The 18,987-nt window shown below is 40.1% G+C and overlaps 1 protein-coding gene across 1 annotated transcript; it reads left to right on the top strand.

The window, feature by feature from the left end:
* The first annotated feature begins 4,256 nt into the window (after positions 1 to 4,256).
* On the top strand, positions 4,257 to 17,573 carry ralba (v-ral simian leukemia viral oncogene homolog Ba (ras related)). Its single transcript, XM_038720174.1, has 5 exons — positions 4,257 to 4,388; positions 13,056 to 13,281; positions 13,977 to 14,185; positions 15,598 to 15,775; positions 15,930 to 17,573. Exons 2-5 carry the CDS (start codon positions 13,168 to 13,170, stop codon positions 16,050 to 16,052), a joined length of 624 nt encoding a protein of 207 aa, XP_038576102.1. The 5' UTR covers positions 4,257 to 4,388; positions 13,056 to 13,167; the 3' UTR covers positions 16,053 to 17,573.
* The last annotated feature ends 1,414 nt before the right edge of the window (positions 17,574 to 18,987 follow it).

Raw genomic sequence — 18,987 nt, 5'->3', positions numbered from 1 at the left:
TGGTCACCATGTTTGTTTATTTATTTATTTGTTTTAGCATGCAGAGATTTGCTAATTAAAACTAAATATAAAGTACAACAAAGGCCAATGGGAATGTCATTAGTTTTGCAGGTATTTGGTCACAAACCAAAGTCTTATACAAATTAAAATGTTGACCTGTAGATGGCGCTAGGTAACAAGTCAGACAACCCACAAAGTGCTGACAGTTCATCCTGAGGGAGACATGCATGTCTGTAGCAAACTATTTGGGAATTACCTCTAATAGTTGTTGAGAAATGTAACTGAAAACCACAAATGTAAACCTGATGGTGGCTCAAGAGAAAGTCAGGAGATCACCAAAGTCAGATTCATCCTCTGAGGACCATGAATGACATGACCTGTAAAGCCATTTTTCTGGCGAGGACGGGCTGCACAAAGCGGTTGTCTGAGTAAACATATTGGGTGTGTAACCGTTCAGCTGTTGCATAGTTTGTCAAAGCTGTTTCTCTTGTGATCCTGAGTCAGCTGAGCTACCCTTACATGACTACAAGAGAAAAGGTGAGTCACATTTTAATTGAATGATTCTTGAACTACCAGGGCGTCTGGATGGAACGTCCTGTGTAACTAAACTAACGTTTCCTTGCATCCTAATATCTGTCTGACTGGGTTTTCTTTGACATTTGTCTATGCTGGAATGGCTGAAGATATTGCATGAAGCCTGCAGTGTTTGGTTCCTTTTTAACAGCCACTATACATAAACTGTTCTCTGGTCCTCCATGTTAATCAGTCTGTTTTTATTCAGGTTGAGCCATAAGCGGCCTGTGTTTAGTGGATATGAAAAGGATCCTCCGCTGTACACAAAGAAATGTTTGGCCAGTCTGAAAACTCTGCTGGACAGGTATCAGACTGATAGAGGCGCAGCACATGCCTGACTGAAGTAAGTACTGACTGCAGAAGAGTTACAATACATGTTCATATGAGGCGTCAAACTGTTGTCTTAAATAATTCATTCATTTACCACATTAATTTAGGCGCCTAGGATGTTTTAGGTCAGAGGGTATTTCAGGTATCACATTTTCAGTTCCTCTTACTCAGGTTGCAAACATATTTCACAAGTGTATTTTCAACATATTTGTTTTGCCATTAATCATATGTTGCGCTGTAATGTGCTCTCCTGATATGCAAATGTTTGTTAAGACATGAAACCATTTAAAGAGATGTGAAGAAACTTGTCTCCTACTTACATTACACAAGTCTCACGGTATTTAACTGTATGAGGTTTACATAATAGGAAAAAAGAACTAATGGTTTCCATGTTGCTACGGAGCAACCACTATAATGAAAGGAACAAAATAAATTACAAATACGAAAAACAAAATAATGTGTCTCTTTCCACGTGTTGCTACCACATGCGACAGTAAATGTCATGGAAACGGAAATATGACCCTGATCTCTCACTTTGCACTTGGACTTGGACAGGAGTTGACCCCTTGCAAACCCAAACTGTGGAAAGGTAATTCTTGGAGAATTGAAGTACCTTAAAGAATGTACTAGAAAACTGATCTTTGCTTTTTTTGTATTCACACTGGGAGAAAATATAAATTATGTCATAACATGATTTGTCAAGAGTGTGGTTAGTGTTCCTTTAATGTCTGTGCCCTATAATATATGTGAGGAAAACCTCTAGAGCAAAATAAAACAACTAAACCTGAGCCCTCTGGAGTGCCCTTCATCAGTGCCAAATACAACAGGGCTGAGACCTAAAACATTGTTAATGTATATGCTCTGTTCCCCTGCTGCAATTAAGATGAGAAAAAGTAAAGTATAGAAAGTGGAGCGAACACCTTTATATTTTTCATGTTTTATGCCAATGTCTGTGCTAACAAAATCTGTTGGGAGAGCGTAGTGACAAGGTTTTACTCAACTCTATTAGTATGCCCTAATAAAGCCCCCAGTTGTACCATTACCATCCATCCATTTACTTTATATACTCACTTCTTCTCAGCCAGGGTCATGGAAGGCACTATTACTGCACAGCAAAAATAATTGCACTGACTGTACTGTAGGCTGCTTGAGCTTTACTGAGCTCAATTTTAAGGACTTCTTCTATGGTAATATCATAAAAGTGTCTTTGGGTTCTTATTTGAAAACCTAACCATTTGACTCCTTTTTTCATCTATACAGCAATCATTTTAAGGATAAAAAAATCTGAGTTGAATGTAAGGGTTTTTTTTTGTCAGCGTTCAAGGCAAAAACAAATAAAATATGTTTTTGCCTGATCCAACTGCTGCTGTCATCCTTCAGTCTGTTCAGACAATAATTGTTTGTAATTTCTGAGAAACAAATAGTGAAGCATTTCTAACACGCTCACTGGCTATCATTTGCAAAAGGCAGCTGGACCCAGATGTTAGTTTTATTGCGCCCAGAGGAGTCTTACAGGTTACTAGTGTTAATGTTTAGCCAAAACATGAAGGTTTATTGGTTTAACTATCATTTTATTGTTAAACAGCCATACCAGTGGTTGTGCATAGCCACTAATTACTTGTTACTTAATCACGACTAACTATTTAGCAAACTGTGTTTTGGAAATATATTAAATTCTAGGCATCCATTGACTGTCCTTCATTTGTATACAATATTAATGTGATAGTAAACTGAATATTTTCAGGTTTAGGACTTTTGGTGGTACAAAACAAGAATTTCAAAAACAGCACCATAGGCAGTGGGAACTTGTAATGAGCTTTTTTTTTTTTTTTTACGATTTGCTGACATTAAAGACCAAGCAGTTAATCAATCGCTAGAGATAGATTATCACTATGAACAGCAACTCTGAATTGACTTATATCAAAGTTCCATCTGGCAAAGGCCACCGGGATTTTTTTGTGACACCAAAATCTGTGACCCATCAGATTCTGTGACTAAACCCAAACGACAATGTTTTCTTAAAGAGGTGGTATTATGCTTTTTGGCTTTTTCCCTCTCCTTTATTGAGTTATATATCTTTTTTGTGCATGTACTAGGTTTGCAAAATGAAAAAGCCCAAAGTCCAGCCCTAAGGGAGTTACATTTACTCATTTGGCAGACGCTTTATCCAAAGCAAGTTACATTTGAGGAACAACATCTCCCACAGAAAGCTCTGCTCTGAACTGCCTGAAAACAGCTCGTTTGTAGTCCAGCCTTTACATCCCTTTCTTGTGATGTCACAAGAAAATATGGATCGATATCTAAACTCAGTCATTTGGAGTGAGTGTGTGTTTTATTATAAGTATCTTACTGTCACCAGGATGGTCTAATTATACACGGTTGATAGGAACTACTTTTCCTTCCGCCTGTCAAAGTCATGCTTGCACTACGGCTCTGTGACTGAGCTTCTTTGAAGTGAGCCGCTGCAGCCCTTTACGACTGAATACTGACTCTGGCTGACTGTAAAAGCCGTCACGTCTGGCTGTATTTTAGCTGTGAAGGTAATAATGTTGCTCTGTGTGATGTGTGTGCAAAGTGAAATGTATCAAGATGTATCACTCCAGAGCTAAAATGAAGCCTTCAACACAGGGTGAAAAGAGGAGCTGCAGCAATGTGCAGTATGACAAAAAATATGCTGTTTTTTAAAAATTAAACCATGTAAACCTGTTCTGGTACAACCCCTAAATAGGATTTTGAACCTGAAAATGAGCATAATACCACCTCTTTAAACCTAACCATTTACTTTTGGTGCCTAAACCTAATGTCGGTAATTTTTTTCTTTGCACGCAGGCCTTTAATTACTAACCAAAATGCAACTTTCACAAGATTTTTTTTCTTTTTTTAAAGTTTGTTAAGCGTCCTTGGGTTTGTGAAAGGCGCTATATAAATTATTATTATTATTATTATTATTATTATTATTATTATTATTATTATCAATAGCCTATGGTGCTTAACTTCCTATTTGGGTCCCAGAATCTGATGAGTCAGAGATTTTGGTGTCATATCTTATTTATTTATTATATTATTATTATTTATCAGAAACTATATAAAAATCGTCAGCAAAATTACTCAATTTGTAGTTAAGAGTAGTCAAGAGCTAAAACAAACTTATATGATCCTTTAAGGCGAAAAACAGGGGTGAAATTCCTCGACCTTAATATGTATAATATAATATAATATAAATTATATTTCTATACATTAATTCCTGTTTTAGTGTGTTGCTGCATTGTACGGGTCAACAGCATGTATTTTGTACAAGGCTTCAGTGGAAATCAAAACACACGACGCTGTGACGTTACTTCCTGTCATCTGCACTGTTACATCCGGAAGGTGGGGCTTTTGTTGCAGGAGCGGTTTGCGTTTGGAGAACCAATGCCTAGAAATGCTCCATTAATGCGGTCGTCCAGATAACATCGACCGAGGGCAGAAATACAAGTCCTGCTTTGGTAAGGCTTCAGAAATGTGTTAATGTGGAGGAATAACTGGGTGTTTGTTAACACGGCCGTTAGAGAGCAACAAAGTACCACACCTGTTTTAAGGGTAGGACGAGAGACCGCTGGACCCAGAAGGCTGACCGCTTAACGGCAGACAGATTGGTGCAAATACACTCCCAAGTCGTCTTAAGTTTAAGTTACTAGCTAGTTTAAATGTATGCTTTAGTGTCGTAGTTCACGTGTCATTTATCTATATGTTAAATGGTTGTGGAGCATCTGTGATGTAACATTAAGCTAACATTAGACGGTGTGATCTTTAGGTTAGCTAACGTTGTTTAGCGTTAACGTTACTGGTTTGCATTTAACTGTTTGTGGGATTTTTTTCTTCCTTTTTCATAAATGAACGATATGAACAGACATGTTTTAATGTCTTCATATTAAATTAACTAACTACCGCTGTGGTGCTGCGGTAACTGAAGTTTCTTCAGCTAAAACGGTTTCTGTTAATGTTAATTCACATTACCAAAATCAGTGTTTAGCTTTTGTGTTGATGGTAAGCTGCTGTTAGAAAGTTATCTTAACGTTAGCGTTTGACTTGAACTAACATTACGCTTGATTAAGTAGTTGTTTAAACAGCATCTATAATGAAGTTACTCCGACTTGTTTTTGCTGAAAAGTCCCCCCCCCCCCCCCCTCTCCTGAAGACACGGCACACCCAGGCTGGCTCATGGTTTCTTGGTGTAATCCCAACTGTCAGCAAAAACTCTAACACCGTACTTTTCCACCACACAATTTTGACTTGTAGCCTGTAAATTATTATTATTAATTCTGCAGAGTCTAATTCAGGTATTACAAACTTTATTTCCTCTATGTCCAATCGGTTAAATGAAATCAAGGAGTTAAATCTCTTGTTTTCTAGAGGGCTTCTTGAAACCCAGTTAAAAAGGACCTCTGCTATTCCCAGGGGTCTTTTTACTCCCTTTAAAGGCAGAAGAAATGTGAAACTTTTGCCAAAACAAAAAAAATCAACCTCATAAATACTTAAACTTGCTGTCTTATAATCGTTTCTCTAATAGTCTTCTTTACTGAATAGATACAGGGTTTTGTTTCAGAGATGCTTTGGGGATGTGCTCCACTCCAGATATGTCCAGTTATTTATTTGATACAATGAAAGAATAATTGATCACTCAGTCAGTGCTTGTTGGCTTATGTTTGGGGGCTATATGTTATACCTCTACTTAGGAAACCAAAGCCAGTTTGTTGTTGACAAATTATTTCACAGTACTGAGACATCAGCTTTGCAAATACAGCACAAGGCAATCACTTGCTTTACAGAAAGAAATGATGAATGTCCAAAATAAAGGGTTGACAGAAAGTCAAAAGACTCATCATCATTAAATCAGATGTCAGCATATTCTTACCAGCCATCTAGGCTGAGGCTGGACAAACATATTTGAATTAAATGTTGTTGTCTAGTGCTGGAGTTGGAGGAAAACATTGAATCTCGGACTGTAGCCACTGTGTTGCTCATTGTAAGATTGCTTTGCAAAATGTACAAACCATGCTCAGTCTGAAAGTGCATAACAGTGTACACACAATTAGCAGCTGTTCAAAAGCCTAGGAGGATAATGCCAGTTTGAGTGAGATTTCAGATTCTTAAATTGATCATTAATAGCACAAAAACGGCTAGATCAGTCAAAATAGCTCTTGTGTGCGAGATCTCCCACAATTCCAACATGCGTTCAACCCCCTGGTAAACTCATGAGCATAATCCTACCATTTTAAAGGAATCCAATTCAGGAATTGTTTGGCAGTGCTTCTAGTGCTCCACCAGTATCGTCCAGGTTTTTGAAATCTGAAACAGATGGTTTTGTTTCGGATCTATTGGTCTATCTTTTGTTATGACAGCATCAACCAAGTATTTAATGTTTTTCCGACCACAACATTTGCTTCTTTTAGAAAATGCTGTTTCAGGCTTTTCAGGAGATGCCTAAAACAACATTTAGACCATCACAGGAAGTGACAACTCTCCAGTGAAGTTCAAACTAATGAAATGGGTCAGTGCCTTAATTGGCATTGACCAATGTTGGCAGTGTTGTAGCTATCTGCTTAATGCAAAGAACAGCAACACAGCTGTATTGTGATCTATTCTGCCGAAGAAACCGTTTTCTGCGTAGTTCCCCCATCCCCATCCCTGTAGTAACTATTTTATTCTTCACTTGAATATTTTTCCTAATTTTAATCCCTCTGGTTCCTGGTTACTGCAACGTATCAGCTTTTTCTGCAAGACTCAATTTTCCTCATTTTGGATCTAACCTGGTTGGCTCATATCAAACAGTGCCATCTGCATTTCTGATCAGTTTTTCATTTTCTGATGATGTTCCCGAATGGCCAAGGTTCTTGGTGTGTAATAGCACTGGAGTCAGAAAACCATCTGCTAATGATGTTGCCAGTGGAAGTGGAGGGAAATGGCAGAAAGACCGGCGAGGCTTTTCTTTTACTGGATTGGAAAGTGAGGGATTACGTGCAGGAGATAGTGATGTAGATAAGTGCATACCTAGCTGTCATTAATTGTCTACTTTCTGTCAGCAGGGAGGAAAGGAAGCCTATATATTTTGTGTGAATGTTAATTATGAACTATGCTTGAGGAATTGAGGTAAAAACATGCTCATGTGGCCATTTCTGAATAGACAGGGACATGCTTCTGTTTGTTTGCAGATCCCTTCAGTCATCTGACCCACACGGTAGCTAATATGATACATACATACATACAGGACGGATTATAAAAAGCAGGACATCCTGTTTCCTACAAGGAAGAGGAACATGTTATGCAAATATTTGTTTGCAGAACACTATGATAATACAACTTTTTTTAATACATCAATTCCCCTTAACCCACAGCTGGCATTCAGTGGTCAGGGTGGAGCATTAGGCTTAATTCAGACCAAATCAGGCGACAAACTGTAACCTACAGATTTACCAGATTAACAACTTCACCACTCATCCTTTTTACACAGCCGTTGATTCTGCCCTGTTACTGCCTCCGCCGCCGGGCAGACGGCAAGGTGGAAAAATGGCGCAACAGTCCCACCGTTAACAGGCAGTGTAAAAGGGGCTTTAAAAAAGTGTTTGTGTGTAGGCTGTTTGCCTCCATGAAATATGTAAGTATGCGTCACATCCACAAGAGGCAAATGTAAATCATACTAAAAATAGCATTAGATTAGCAGTGCGTAGTTTGATCAGTTTCAGGTTACTTATCTTTTGTCCGTATTGTTTTGTTCCCGTTTATGTTTAGTTGGTGACGGTGGTCTTCTTTAAGCTACAGGCTACAGTATGTTCTGTGGTTCTGTCATGGAAGTATTGCATAGAATGAGGTTCACTGCCCAGGCTTTTGAAACTAGTCCAGGAAGCACCAATCAGCAAGGTTTGCAGGCACCATGGGCCCCGTGGATGCATCTGTGCTGCGAGGCAGAGGGATAGTGGGGGGTGGTGCGGGTATAGGTTGATTTTTCTGTGTTGCTCTCATAGTTTACAACTCCCCATGATAGCGCCGCAGGCCCCTAGCTCAGTGTAGGTGGTATGTAACTGAGCCTATTGTGTTTGCTGTCAGGCTAATGAAAAAGTATATAGCAAGCTGGAGAGATGAGTAGTGGTCAGCTGGGAGTTACTCAGCGGGAACGAATAGATTTGTTAGTGAATGCACGGTGAGAGTTGAACTCTCTTTTTTTTTTTCTATTCATCCTGATCAATCCAGAGGAATGCTTAAGTGATGGGAAAGACATGAGTGTTTGGATAGGATCGTCAGGGTCAGCTGCAGGGAGGTTAGAAAGGCTAAGCCCGAAAGATCTTTTGCAACACAGTGTCATCCTGTAATAATGTATTTTCTCTGTCTATATAAACAGTACCATAACACGGTTTGATGTTTTGCCTGAGTCATTGTTGTCAGTGAAGACTGTGCTACAGTTTGCACCTTGATGATAATTTCCACATGAATAAGAGGGCTGGGGGTTAGAATACAGATGTATTTGAAAAGCAACTCACTTAGTGTTGCTGAAGTAGGAAGGATTGTAACACAGAGAGGATTTAGTTCCCTGTTGCCCGGTTTCGTCAAAGGCTCCTCTGTGCACTTCCCCGGCCAAGGGTTGTTAGTATGCATTGTGGGGTGCTTTTTGAAAATGTCCTCCTTACTCCTGTATACCGTCTTTTTAAGCAGGCGAAATCATTTCCTGATCTCTGTTGGCAGTGATCATTTTAACTGCTATATCTTGATGAAACACTTTGCTACGATTACTCTTAAATTGAGTAATCGAATAATACATTGTTGGACAACTGGGATTCAAATCTTAGGATTTTGAATCCCAGTTGTTGTGTGTAACAGATGACCCATTCTTAAACATACCTCATGACTGAGATGACTCATCTAGGTTGTATTGTTTTCTCCACAGAGAGCTGTAATTATGACTAGTTAGATAGGTAGCTGAAACAAAAGGGCTCAGTCCCCAGTTTTCATTTGCTGGACTACTAATTAAAAACATGTTCAGTCTAGTAGCAGTCGAAATTGTACAAGACACAACAAGGATTTTGATCTCCAGCTGGTGCATTAGTGAAAGAATTCAAGAAAGGTCTGTTTAGATATAACGAGAGTTGATGTAAGAGGGAAAATGGAGAGACATAATCATCCTACTTGCAAGTTTTACAATTAGCATGAATTCACCCTAATGTTCTCTCCTCAAATGACATTACATCCTGGAACCTCTGTTGCGATATTTACAGAGCATCAGTGCAACACCACAGTGTTTCAGTTCAGCCACACCCAGGCTAGGTCTCTTCAGATTGTTTTGGTTGACTCAATTGACCAGTGCTGATGAGAGAAGTGGCTACACTGAGCTAATCTTCTCTGAGGAAATCCCCTCACCCCTGTGACCCCTGCGATGGAGAGAGAGAAGGCAAGAGAGAGAGTCTCTGCAACTATGACTCATATCTTGAATTTCCACATGCACATAGACTCACTTATTCACTGTGCTAACACTTGGTTTGTTTGTACCAGTTAAACCCCCTAACTTCTGCAGGGTTCAGTGACGGATCATACCTAAAGAAAGAGAGCTGCCCTATTCTGAACATGAGAAGATAAAAACGTGTTCGAATACCAGTCACCATCTCAGTGTTATTATAATCAGCCAGTTGAGTGATGAAATAATTAGTAACGGATGTCCGCTGATATTTATCAGCTCCTAATCTGTCGAAGCATACCTCGATAAGATCGGTGGTCATCTAAATGGCCTATTTATAAGGCTGCTGGAATCTTTTATTAGTATCTGTGTGAGTCCTGGCAAACCTTCAAGCATCCCTGCCAGAGAGTTAAAATGAGCATGGAGGGGGGGACAGTGACCTATTCTCCAGAGGGAATCCTAATGAATCCCTGTAGCACACACTGCACTGGTGTCATCTATATTTCAGGGGTTTAGCTACCAAAACCCTACATCCCCTAAAAAGGTACCAGTACCGAGCAGACTCTGGTTCCATATCTAAGTCACAGGGCTTATGGCGCTCATCTGTTCTCTGTCGGTGGAGACGGAGCAGGTAGAAGCTCGGGTGCCTTTCATTCAGCCATGAGCAGAAAGTAGCTATCACACTAACTTTTCGTGAACCGACCAATCACAGCCTGGATAGTTTGATGTGCCATAGCAAACTTTTAAAATGCTGAACTTGTTGTTCTGCGTGAATGATTATTGATGAGTTAGTACTTAACATTAACTAATTAGAGACTGAGCACCATGTAGATAATTTTTCCAAATCTGCCTTTAAACCTGAAAGAAATAATGACATTTATCAGGAGAATAATCGATATTGAATGATATGAAATGTTTTATCATGATAACATTTTCGGCCATATTTCCCAGCCCTAAGTACCAGCACCTATATTTTCCACTTCAAGCACTGATTATAGGTGGTGGCAGAATGTTGCCAGAATGCAGGAAATGAAGTGTTTAATGTTCAAAATCTGTAGTGTACAGTTATCTTCTCGTCTTGTTCTTGTGAACCCAATATTTATGTTTCGTGAACTAAGTGCTCTTGCCCCCTACCCTTTATCTTTGTCGTAAACCCCGGACATATTTCAGGCACGGAAAGATTTCTTGCCCTGAGGTCAAGCCTAAATGTTAATTCCCTTGTTTTTGTCAGTGCCCTCCATTAAAACCCTGCATGCAACTTGTGGTAAACTGCAGCTGGTGAAAATATGGCAGAACCCCTCCCCTAAAGTCTGGACTTCCTTTGGAAAAGTTGCACTCAGCACTTTCTTGTGCTAAGCGCACATATATTTTCAACCTTCAGTGTGTTAACTGATTTATTTATTTATAGCTTTGGGGTGGGTGTGCGTGTGCGCACAGGGAAGTAGGTTACAAGTGAATAATTTAAAAAGTGACCCCTATGCGTAAGTGCTGAGTTTGGCATAGGTTCTTTTGGAAGGTGTGTGTGGATATCCTTCCTATGGGCCCTTTCACTGACCTGCTTACTGATAACAAAGACAGGAAGAGCACAGGTCAGATTCTGGGACCATGATGCCACATCCTCAGCCATCACACTACAGCTGGCATACTCAAGCATAGGTTAATTTGATGCAAAACCACATGTTCCTCCCTGCTTTGGGACAGTGCAAGGAAATATTGCAGCAAATTCTCACATGCACACTTGCACTGTTTATGTAAAACGTGTTGATCTTTCACACAATGTTTCACCCTCAGTCCTATGGAAGTCTTACAGGGCTTTTAGCTGGTTTTCATGGGTGTCTGTATGATCGTGGCATTTTCTCCACATTAATAATGAACCTTTTTAATGTAAAAACACACAAAATAATGAGTATTTTTCTGCCATCAGCTGGAATACTTTCTACCTGTCTGGTTAACTCTCAGTGCACACTTGTCTCACTGTATGAGGTGAAGTGAAATGTTTACTGTTAGGGAGGAGCAGATAGTGAATAAAGCTATGAATCAGTTCAGTGCTCCCATTAGTGTGACATCCCGAGAGGACGGAAGTAATCTTTCTTCCTACAGATGGAGATAAACCTAAAAGGGGGAAGGTAAAGGAAAAAGAGAGGTTGGTTCATGTGACAGCAAAAGCATTTGACACAGACTTTGAAAATACCAGGTCAAAATATCTGTCACATCTAGTGCCCTGGGGCTTCTCGGCTCAAGATGACCGTGTGTATTTATATATTCTGTTGATGTTATTATCGGATGCTCAGTTGTGTACTTATAGTTGGTAGTGAGTTCAATAAATGGCTGGGTGTTGGGTTGCTTTCGGTTGGCCTGTCCAGCAGTATTGCCAAGGGTGGAGCCCAGAAAAGAACAGTGAGTGCTAACACCTAAAACTCGAGTTCAGGATTTCCCAAAGGATTAATTGATGACTGAATGTCATTATTGTTAATCAGATGGAAGGCAGTATAATTTTGTCAGCAGGCTGGTCCACAGGAAGTGATGGCTTTGGATGTCTGCTGCTTAATAAGAATACAGGATACTGGTTTGGTTGACCTCCCAGGGACTGTCTCAGTGTGGCTAAGATGCATCCTGTTAATCGAAAGTACAGTATTTCATTTTCGTTTCCTTTTCTTTCATTAACATACAACTATCAGCCATTAAAATAAAAGAAAAAATGTCTCTGAAGGAGATCATTTAAAAGGCCATCAGTGGCTATTTGTAATGCAGTGTAGCATTACAATCAAACTAGTGATGCTCAGTATTGAATATGTCTGCCAATATGCAATCATTTGTTAATGGTAATGTCGGCTGAAATGGCTATAAATAATTTTAATTTCTTTGCAATAAGAGCACAGGTCCCCCTCCCACAACTGGAGTTAACATACTGTGATGGGCTTCACTGCTTACTTAAAGCTTAAATGCAGAAAACATACTTTCTGTGTAACAGTTTTTTTCTACAGCAGATTGACCTCTGCATGCTTGTCTATAAGATCACCTATTACTTTGTAAGTATGTAAGGATATCCGTAGAAATTAGCATATCTATAGAAATGAACAAAAAAGTAATACAAATATTCGACTTCTTCTATTCTTGAAATGTGGCTAATAATTGCCACAATTAAATAGAATTCTTTTGATTTACCCTGTTCCCATCTGACACTCTTGATACAATGATTTCCTATCCATCCAAAGGCTGTGCAAGTTAAAACATGACAGGCAGGCGTTCACAGCGTACGCAGTTTGCACTCTGTTGGAAGTTGTGTCTGACGGAGATAGACGATATGGAAGTCAGTTGAAAGCAATCGACTCTGAGCTTTCACCTTCTGAGGGCAGGGCCCATATAGCACAGATAGATGGGCAGTGATGTCTCCCTTCTTTTTAACGAGGTTAGCACATGATGTCCTAAATGCCTTCTTGCAGTGGAGAATGATGGCGTCATTACTTCTGATCAGCTGCAACGACCTTTTGATGACGAACTTTATAAAGTTCTAGGATTCATGAGTAGGCAATTTGGCACTTTAATGGGAAGGGAGGGGGGGTTAGGATTCAAGACTTTTTGGAGCAAAGCCTAGCGCCTTGGCACAGCAAGTTACTGTCGTAGTGAAAGCCATTAAGTTACTGTCATCTGACTGTAGGCACTTATGTTCTCCCTGTATGCAGGTTATTTACTGAAAGTACTGATATGTTCTCACTTTTGCCATTCACAGGTTGTGTCAGAGTGTGCCAGGGTGCAGAGAAGTGTGTGTGTGCGTGTGTGTGTGTGTGTGTGCGCGCGCATGTGTGTGAGTGTGTGAAAGAGACGCAAAGAAGAATCCAGTTATGGCTACCAGTAAAAGTAAAAACCAGAGCTCTCTGGCACTGCACAAGGTGATAATGGTGGGCAGTGGAGGTGTCGGGAAGTCAGCCCTCACCCTGCAGTTCATGTACGATGAGGTGAGTCAACACAACCCTATAAACTTGAACTTAAAACTGCTGTACGTTCAATGTGACCAGAGGGCGGATGGAGAAGTAGGTTATTCAACAGTAAGCACCTCTTTGACTAACCTGTTCACAGTTCATTATTTATCCAGTGTCATAATCCTCATTTTAGTTATTTGCTAAACATGTGACTATGTCTGCACTTCCTCTCAACGCTTTGAATCCTCCTGTCAGTGGTTCACCAATGGAAGGCTTTTAAGGTGAAGTAATTGCAAGAAGTGCTATATTCAAAATGGTTTGGAAAGCAGTGAAGCTGCTGTCTGTTACATACAAAGTAGGAATGCGATTGTAGGAAACAGCAGTGGCTCCTACGTCACACAAGTGCTGCGAAACTACTGTAAGGGATTCTTATAAAGAGGAAACTTTTCTCTAGTCCACTTCTTGCTTGACCACAGATGTTTTTTATTGTGACAACTCAACCCTCATCTGAGGACAGAGACAGTCCCAGTTTTGCTCGGCTACCAAGATGCATTCCTCAGTCATCTGTCTGACTCTGTCCGTTAGATGGCTCAGTCACGCTTCCATTTTAACCAGTGTAGCTGTCTGTACATAACTGCTCATGCCTTACTGATGCTTTATGCGTGTAAATACTACTTGCAGCCAGTTTTACGCTTCAAAATATCCAAAGAAATGTATCTTTTGATCTTCAGTTTGTGGAGGACTACGAGCCCACCAAGGCAGACAGCTACAGGAAGAAGGTGGTTCTGGATGGGGAGGAGGTCCAGATCGACATTCTGGACACAGCCGGCCAGGAGGACTACGCTGCCATCAGGGACAACTACTTTCGCAGTGGGGAGGGCTTCCTGCTGGTCTTCTCCATCACAGAGCATGAGTCCTTCACTGCCACTGTGGAGTTCAGGTACTGTATCCTGCACTTCATCTGTCTGTGTGTGGACTGAGAACATGTAAATAGTGCACCTATAGGGACTTAGACTCCTGTGGGTGTTAACCCTGAAATATATATTAGGAGATGGTTGCCATTCTTGTTGTCAAATTTATTTGGTTTCGACAGGGGCCCCAAACAAACTCTAACTTTTTTATTTTTGTTTTTTTTGCCCCCAGTCTCAAGAAACTTCGTATAGAATGAAATATATACTATCTGCCAGTACCCTGCCCTAAATTAGTAATGCAAATCCAATTTGTTTAGGAGCTCTGCATACACACAGCTTTGCGTGATTCGTTTTCTATAGTGTCTATAGTGCAGTTTTTGTAGAGGGAGAAGTGTGTCAGTGTGGAGCTGTTGTGGCAGGAAGGTTCAAATAGATAGATTTAGACTCTCTCCATCCTTAGAATGAACAAAACACTGAAGCTCAGATGCAGATTTCAGTCAACAGCACTGTACAATCATGTTCACCTCAAAATGTTGCTGAACTACAAGTAAAGTGTAGTCCTAAGGCCCCTTCCACACTACTGCATTTTTAAAACAGAGAAACAGAGACCTTTTGCCAAGTTTGCACCTCCTGTCCAGACTAAAAAGGGCGAAAACTAAGCTGTAAAACGGAGAAGTGTGGAAACGCTGCAGACCCCGTTTTTTGTTTTAAAACTCCGGAGGGTGTTTTAGTGAAGACGGACAAAAACGGAGGAATTTAGAAACGATGACGCAGGAACTCACGCTCATCTCTCTGATTTGGTCTTATAAGTCATGCAAAGCAGAAACACTGACACCGACAGAGTTTTTGGTATTTGGTTGGTATTTTTCTTAAAATATTCTTTACTGTGCAAATAACATTACTACTGCGCATGTCGCCGTTTACTTCCCGCTCCCAGTCTGTTGTCCCCCGCCACATTCCTGTGTTACATTCAGTAACAGTCCCAGCTCGTTATTGCAAAAAAAAGAATCTGGTCTGATTCTTCGTCTGCATTAATTTATTCTTTTGCCAAATCTTCTGTAACTACGGAAGAGAGCATCAGCTTTATGTTTACACCGGCACGAGCATGCCCAGTGTACCTGAACGGCCACTAGATGTGCGTTTTCAGTCATTTTAATGTAGACTGAGATCAACTCTAAAACGCTGGTGTGGATGGCGATGGTATTCGATCTATGTGTGTGGGGAAACATTATTTGACCCTTTCATGCTATAAATTAGGAAGTGGCTCAATCTATTTACAGAAACACAATGGGTCATTGTTGAAAACAGGCATAGCTGAAAACAGTGAGTTGCAGTAGTCAAAGAATGAATGGCACCTATACCGATCTTGCTAACCGGAACTGAACTGTGATGGAAAACTGGTGAAAATACAAAAAATATACAATCTGTGCTCGGCTGACAGGGAACAGATCTTGCGGGTGAAGGCGGAAGAGGACAAGATCCCTCTCCTGCTTGTAGGGAACAAGTCGGACCTGGAGGAGCGAAGGCAGGTTTCTGTGGACGAGGCCCGAGGGAAGGCCGAGGAGTGGGGTGTCCAGTATGTAGAGACATCAGCCAAAACCAGAGCCAACGTCGACAAGGTACGTCGACACCCTTGTCAAACTTGGCACGTTACTGTACATATTTTCAAATGAAGGGTTTTCATTTTATTGTTACTATATCAGATTTGCATGTTGCTTCTCTGAGTTGCTTACTTGATAACTTGATTTTTTTAAATTTTTTTTATTTCTCCAGGTTTTCTTTGACCTGATGCGTGAAGTACGAGGCAAGAAAATGTCAGAAAACAAAGACAAAAACGGAAAAGGAAAGAACAAGAAGAACAAGAAGAGCTTCAAAGAAAGATGCTGTTTACTTTGAACTCTTCATGGACCTTAACAACACAATATAACTGTTGAGTTGGGGATCAAAGCAGAGCATCCTTACCATTGTCATTCAAATGAAATTTGATCTTTTTAATAGCTGGTTATATAGTATAGTGTTTAGAACAATCTCAACCACTTTTTTTGTTGCCATTTTTAATGAATGAAATCTGAGTTGCTATTTCATTGGAAGATAACCACTCTTGTGACTGTGACTCGGACTGCAGTGCTTGATGGCTCATAGTAAGCCAATGACCAAACTGCCATTGACACTAACTCTGCTGCTCAAGACATTCTCTACTGTTTAACTCAGCGATTATACTGCCATTGATGTTGGTTCAGTGTGTTTTACACAATTGTTGAGTCTTTGTCAAGTAAACAGTGCTCTTCATTTCTTTACCTGCTCTCAATCCTAACCGCCATAATCCTTAGGCTCTTAATATTAGACCCCTTGAATTTGTGTTCATCAATTTACCAAGAACTCTTAATGCTGCTGTCTTTCATATTTATAATCATCTGTCTGTTGAAGATGTTTGCCTCACTCATTCATCTGTCCAGATTCTGATCTTCACAACTTCAAATGTTTTCATTTTTAAATCCTTGAGGCATTTTTGTTTTTTTTGTTTTTTTAAAGTTCATTCAAGGATTTGTGATTTTCTGACCACAGAGAAATCAGTCGGTGCAATCAGAGAAAACAGGGATATTTTGTTGTCGGGCCTTAGATAATTATCACAAATCAGTCATAAGATGTCAGTTTTTCAGCAGGATTGCTGCAAAATAATATCTTCTGTCACTGAACATCACAGAAAAAGCCCAAATTGATGGTGATATGTAGATATTTTAACCCTTTTGTTAGATATTTTGAGGCTGTGAAAATGTAATGTAAAACTAGTATTTTGTTCTTGGTAATGAGCAGTAACTTGGAGGGGAGAGAGTAGACTGAAACCTGGCCCTTTTCACCCTTCTCACAGTGCAGATTACTTCTTGTTTTTTCACATGACAGGTGATGTTTGGAGTCTGTACTGTAAGACAGGTGTTGACAATCCATGCTTCTCATCCATGATGGCATTATAATCAATAACGTCTCATTAATCTTAAAAATACTAATGTTCTTTTATTTCCTTGTACTTTTGAATATCATGCACTACATTGCCGATACCTAAGAAGCGGACTTCATGCTGAAGGGGTTAAAGCTGAAGGGTTTTTTAAACTGCCAACAAAATTACAAAAAAATCAAACTGTTTGTGGATGTACAGTATGTATGTTAATTAACTGGGCGTATGTGCATTTACCAGAAATCCTAATACCTTTCTGCGTCTGTGTGCGTGAAGCTTTGACGAGGGTGCCAACTTCCTAACTGTTGTTAAATCAAGTGCTACAGTGAACACAATGTTTCTACAACTGCCTAAACAATTCTTTGTAACATGTCCTCCTTTTCTTTTACTTCCTACTGCTGAGAGTATGCTTTTATCTCTGCAGCGAGTGTTGCCGAATAAATGCTTTTTTTTTTCTTTGTAAATACTGGACATTATTTTTTGTCTCTTAAAACCCTTAAGCATCGTGTACATAGACTGTACAGTACATATATACACACAATGAAAAATCTTAATTTAGATTTCATATTAAAACCATAGCAAGAGATGACTTGCATTTGATCCATTTTAATTTATAAACCGATTAAACTGAACGTGAATTGGCTCCCTTCAGTAGACTTGGTGCTTCATGTTGCTCTCTGCTGGCTAGTAGAGGTAATGGAACTGCTCTCACTGCTTACTGTATGGAAACTGTACAGTTAACGTTGGCATTAGCAACTGAAGTGAAATGTTATGGTTGTCATTTCTTGTTCCCTTTGGGGCATTCAGTGCCCCAGTTTAGTCAAATAACGCAGCAGTTACTCACTTACCATTGATTGTTCCTCTGCCATCTAGAAAAGAGTGCCAACGGCCTGTTTTTCTTGAATATGACAGTGATGTACTACCACCATTTCTATTAACCTCGCAGGCTGATCTTACATAGCAGGATAACGTCACCCACAAGATGAAAAGATGAAAACAGGGTTGACTACATCACCAGGCAGAGACTAACCATATATCATTTTGAAAACTGTTTTCTTGTAGTAGTAGGACAGTAGAAAATGCAGTCCCTCTGTGTTATGTCAAAGGAAAGGACATACCATTGATTTTTAAGATGACTTCATGTACTCTATAGCTAAACATGAGAACGCAGCTTGTGTGGCAGGACTTAAACTTTACTTTTAAAAAGTGATTTTGTATACCTGTAGTATCCCTAAATGGACTTACTTGTGTCTCTCTACTCAAAAGCCTGACCTTAATTTGTAGTATTCCTGTAGGGACTGATGATTTGCTGTGATATTTCCATTTGGTCCTCTCTGGTGTCAGCACTCACATGTCCCTCTTGTCCTCTAATCAATCGTCTGTTTGTTGGCTCCAGGCTGTGCATGTTATCAGCGTCAGAGATAAGACCGTTACTTCTCTGGACTTTTGTAGAGAATTGTAAATTTACAAGTATTGATCGGACAGGCCAACACCAGGTGAATTCTTAAAATTCTGTGTTCACCTTTAAAAGAGAGAGAGCGCGGAGAGAGACACGCTGCGAGGAATTAAACCTGTAACATTAATGGCAGCCACTGTTCCACATGTAATGCATGCCTCATGTAAACACACTAATCCCCCAGCAGTTTATATCACTGGTGACACCTACTGGGGTTTACAGCATGTGGCAGCATTTCCACCAGAGAAGCTAAACATGTCACAGCTCTGATAAGCACATTTACCTGCCTGCCGCTCACCTCTCTGGATTTCCACTCTTCCCCTGCCCCTCTAAGTAGGCAGATTAGGTGGTCTGTTAAACCCGCAGGAAGGCACTTATTTGGAAATGTATGAAAGGGCAAAGTGAGCCAGGCTAATGACCGA

This window comes from Micropterus salmoides, unplaced genomic scaffold, assembly GCF_014851395.1.
Source record: "Micropterus salmoides isolate LMB-PRFRI ecotype aquatic unplaced genomic scaffold, ASM1485139v1 Ms_hic_scaffold_15, whole genome shotgun sequence".
In the NCBI taxonomy this organism is placed as follows: Eukaryota; Metazoa; Chordata; class Actinopteri; order Centrarchiformes; family Centrarchidae; genus Micropterus; species Micropterus salmoides.
Note: the sequence above shows the minus strand (reverse complement) of the source record. Positions and strands in the feature narration are given on the sequence as shown.

What these genes read in the sequence shown, in the direction of transcription:
- ralba (XM_038720174.1), top strand. Translation starts at nt 13,168, where the DNA reads ATGGCTACCAGTAAAAGTAAAAACCAGAGCTCTCTGGCACTGCACAAG. An exon ending in ACTGCCACTGTGGAGTTCAG is followed by an intron (nt 14,186 to 15,597) that starts GTACTGTATCCT and finishes CTCGGCTGACAG; the next exon opens with GGAACAGATCTTGCGGGTGA. An exon ending in CCAGAGCCAACGTCGACAAG is followed by an intron (nt 15,776 to 15,929) that starts GTACGTCGACAC and finishes TTATTTCTCCAG; the next exon opens with GTTTTCTTTGACCTGATGCG.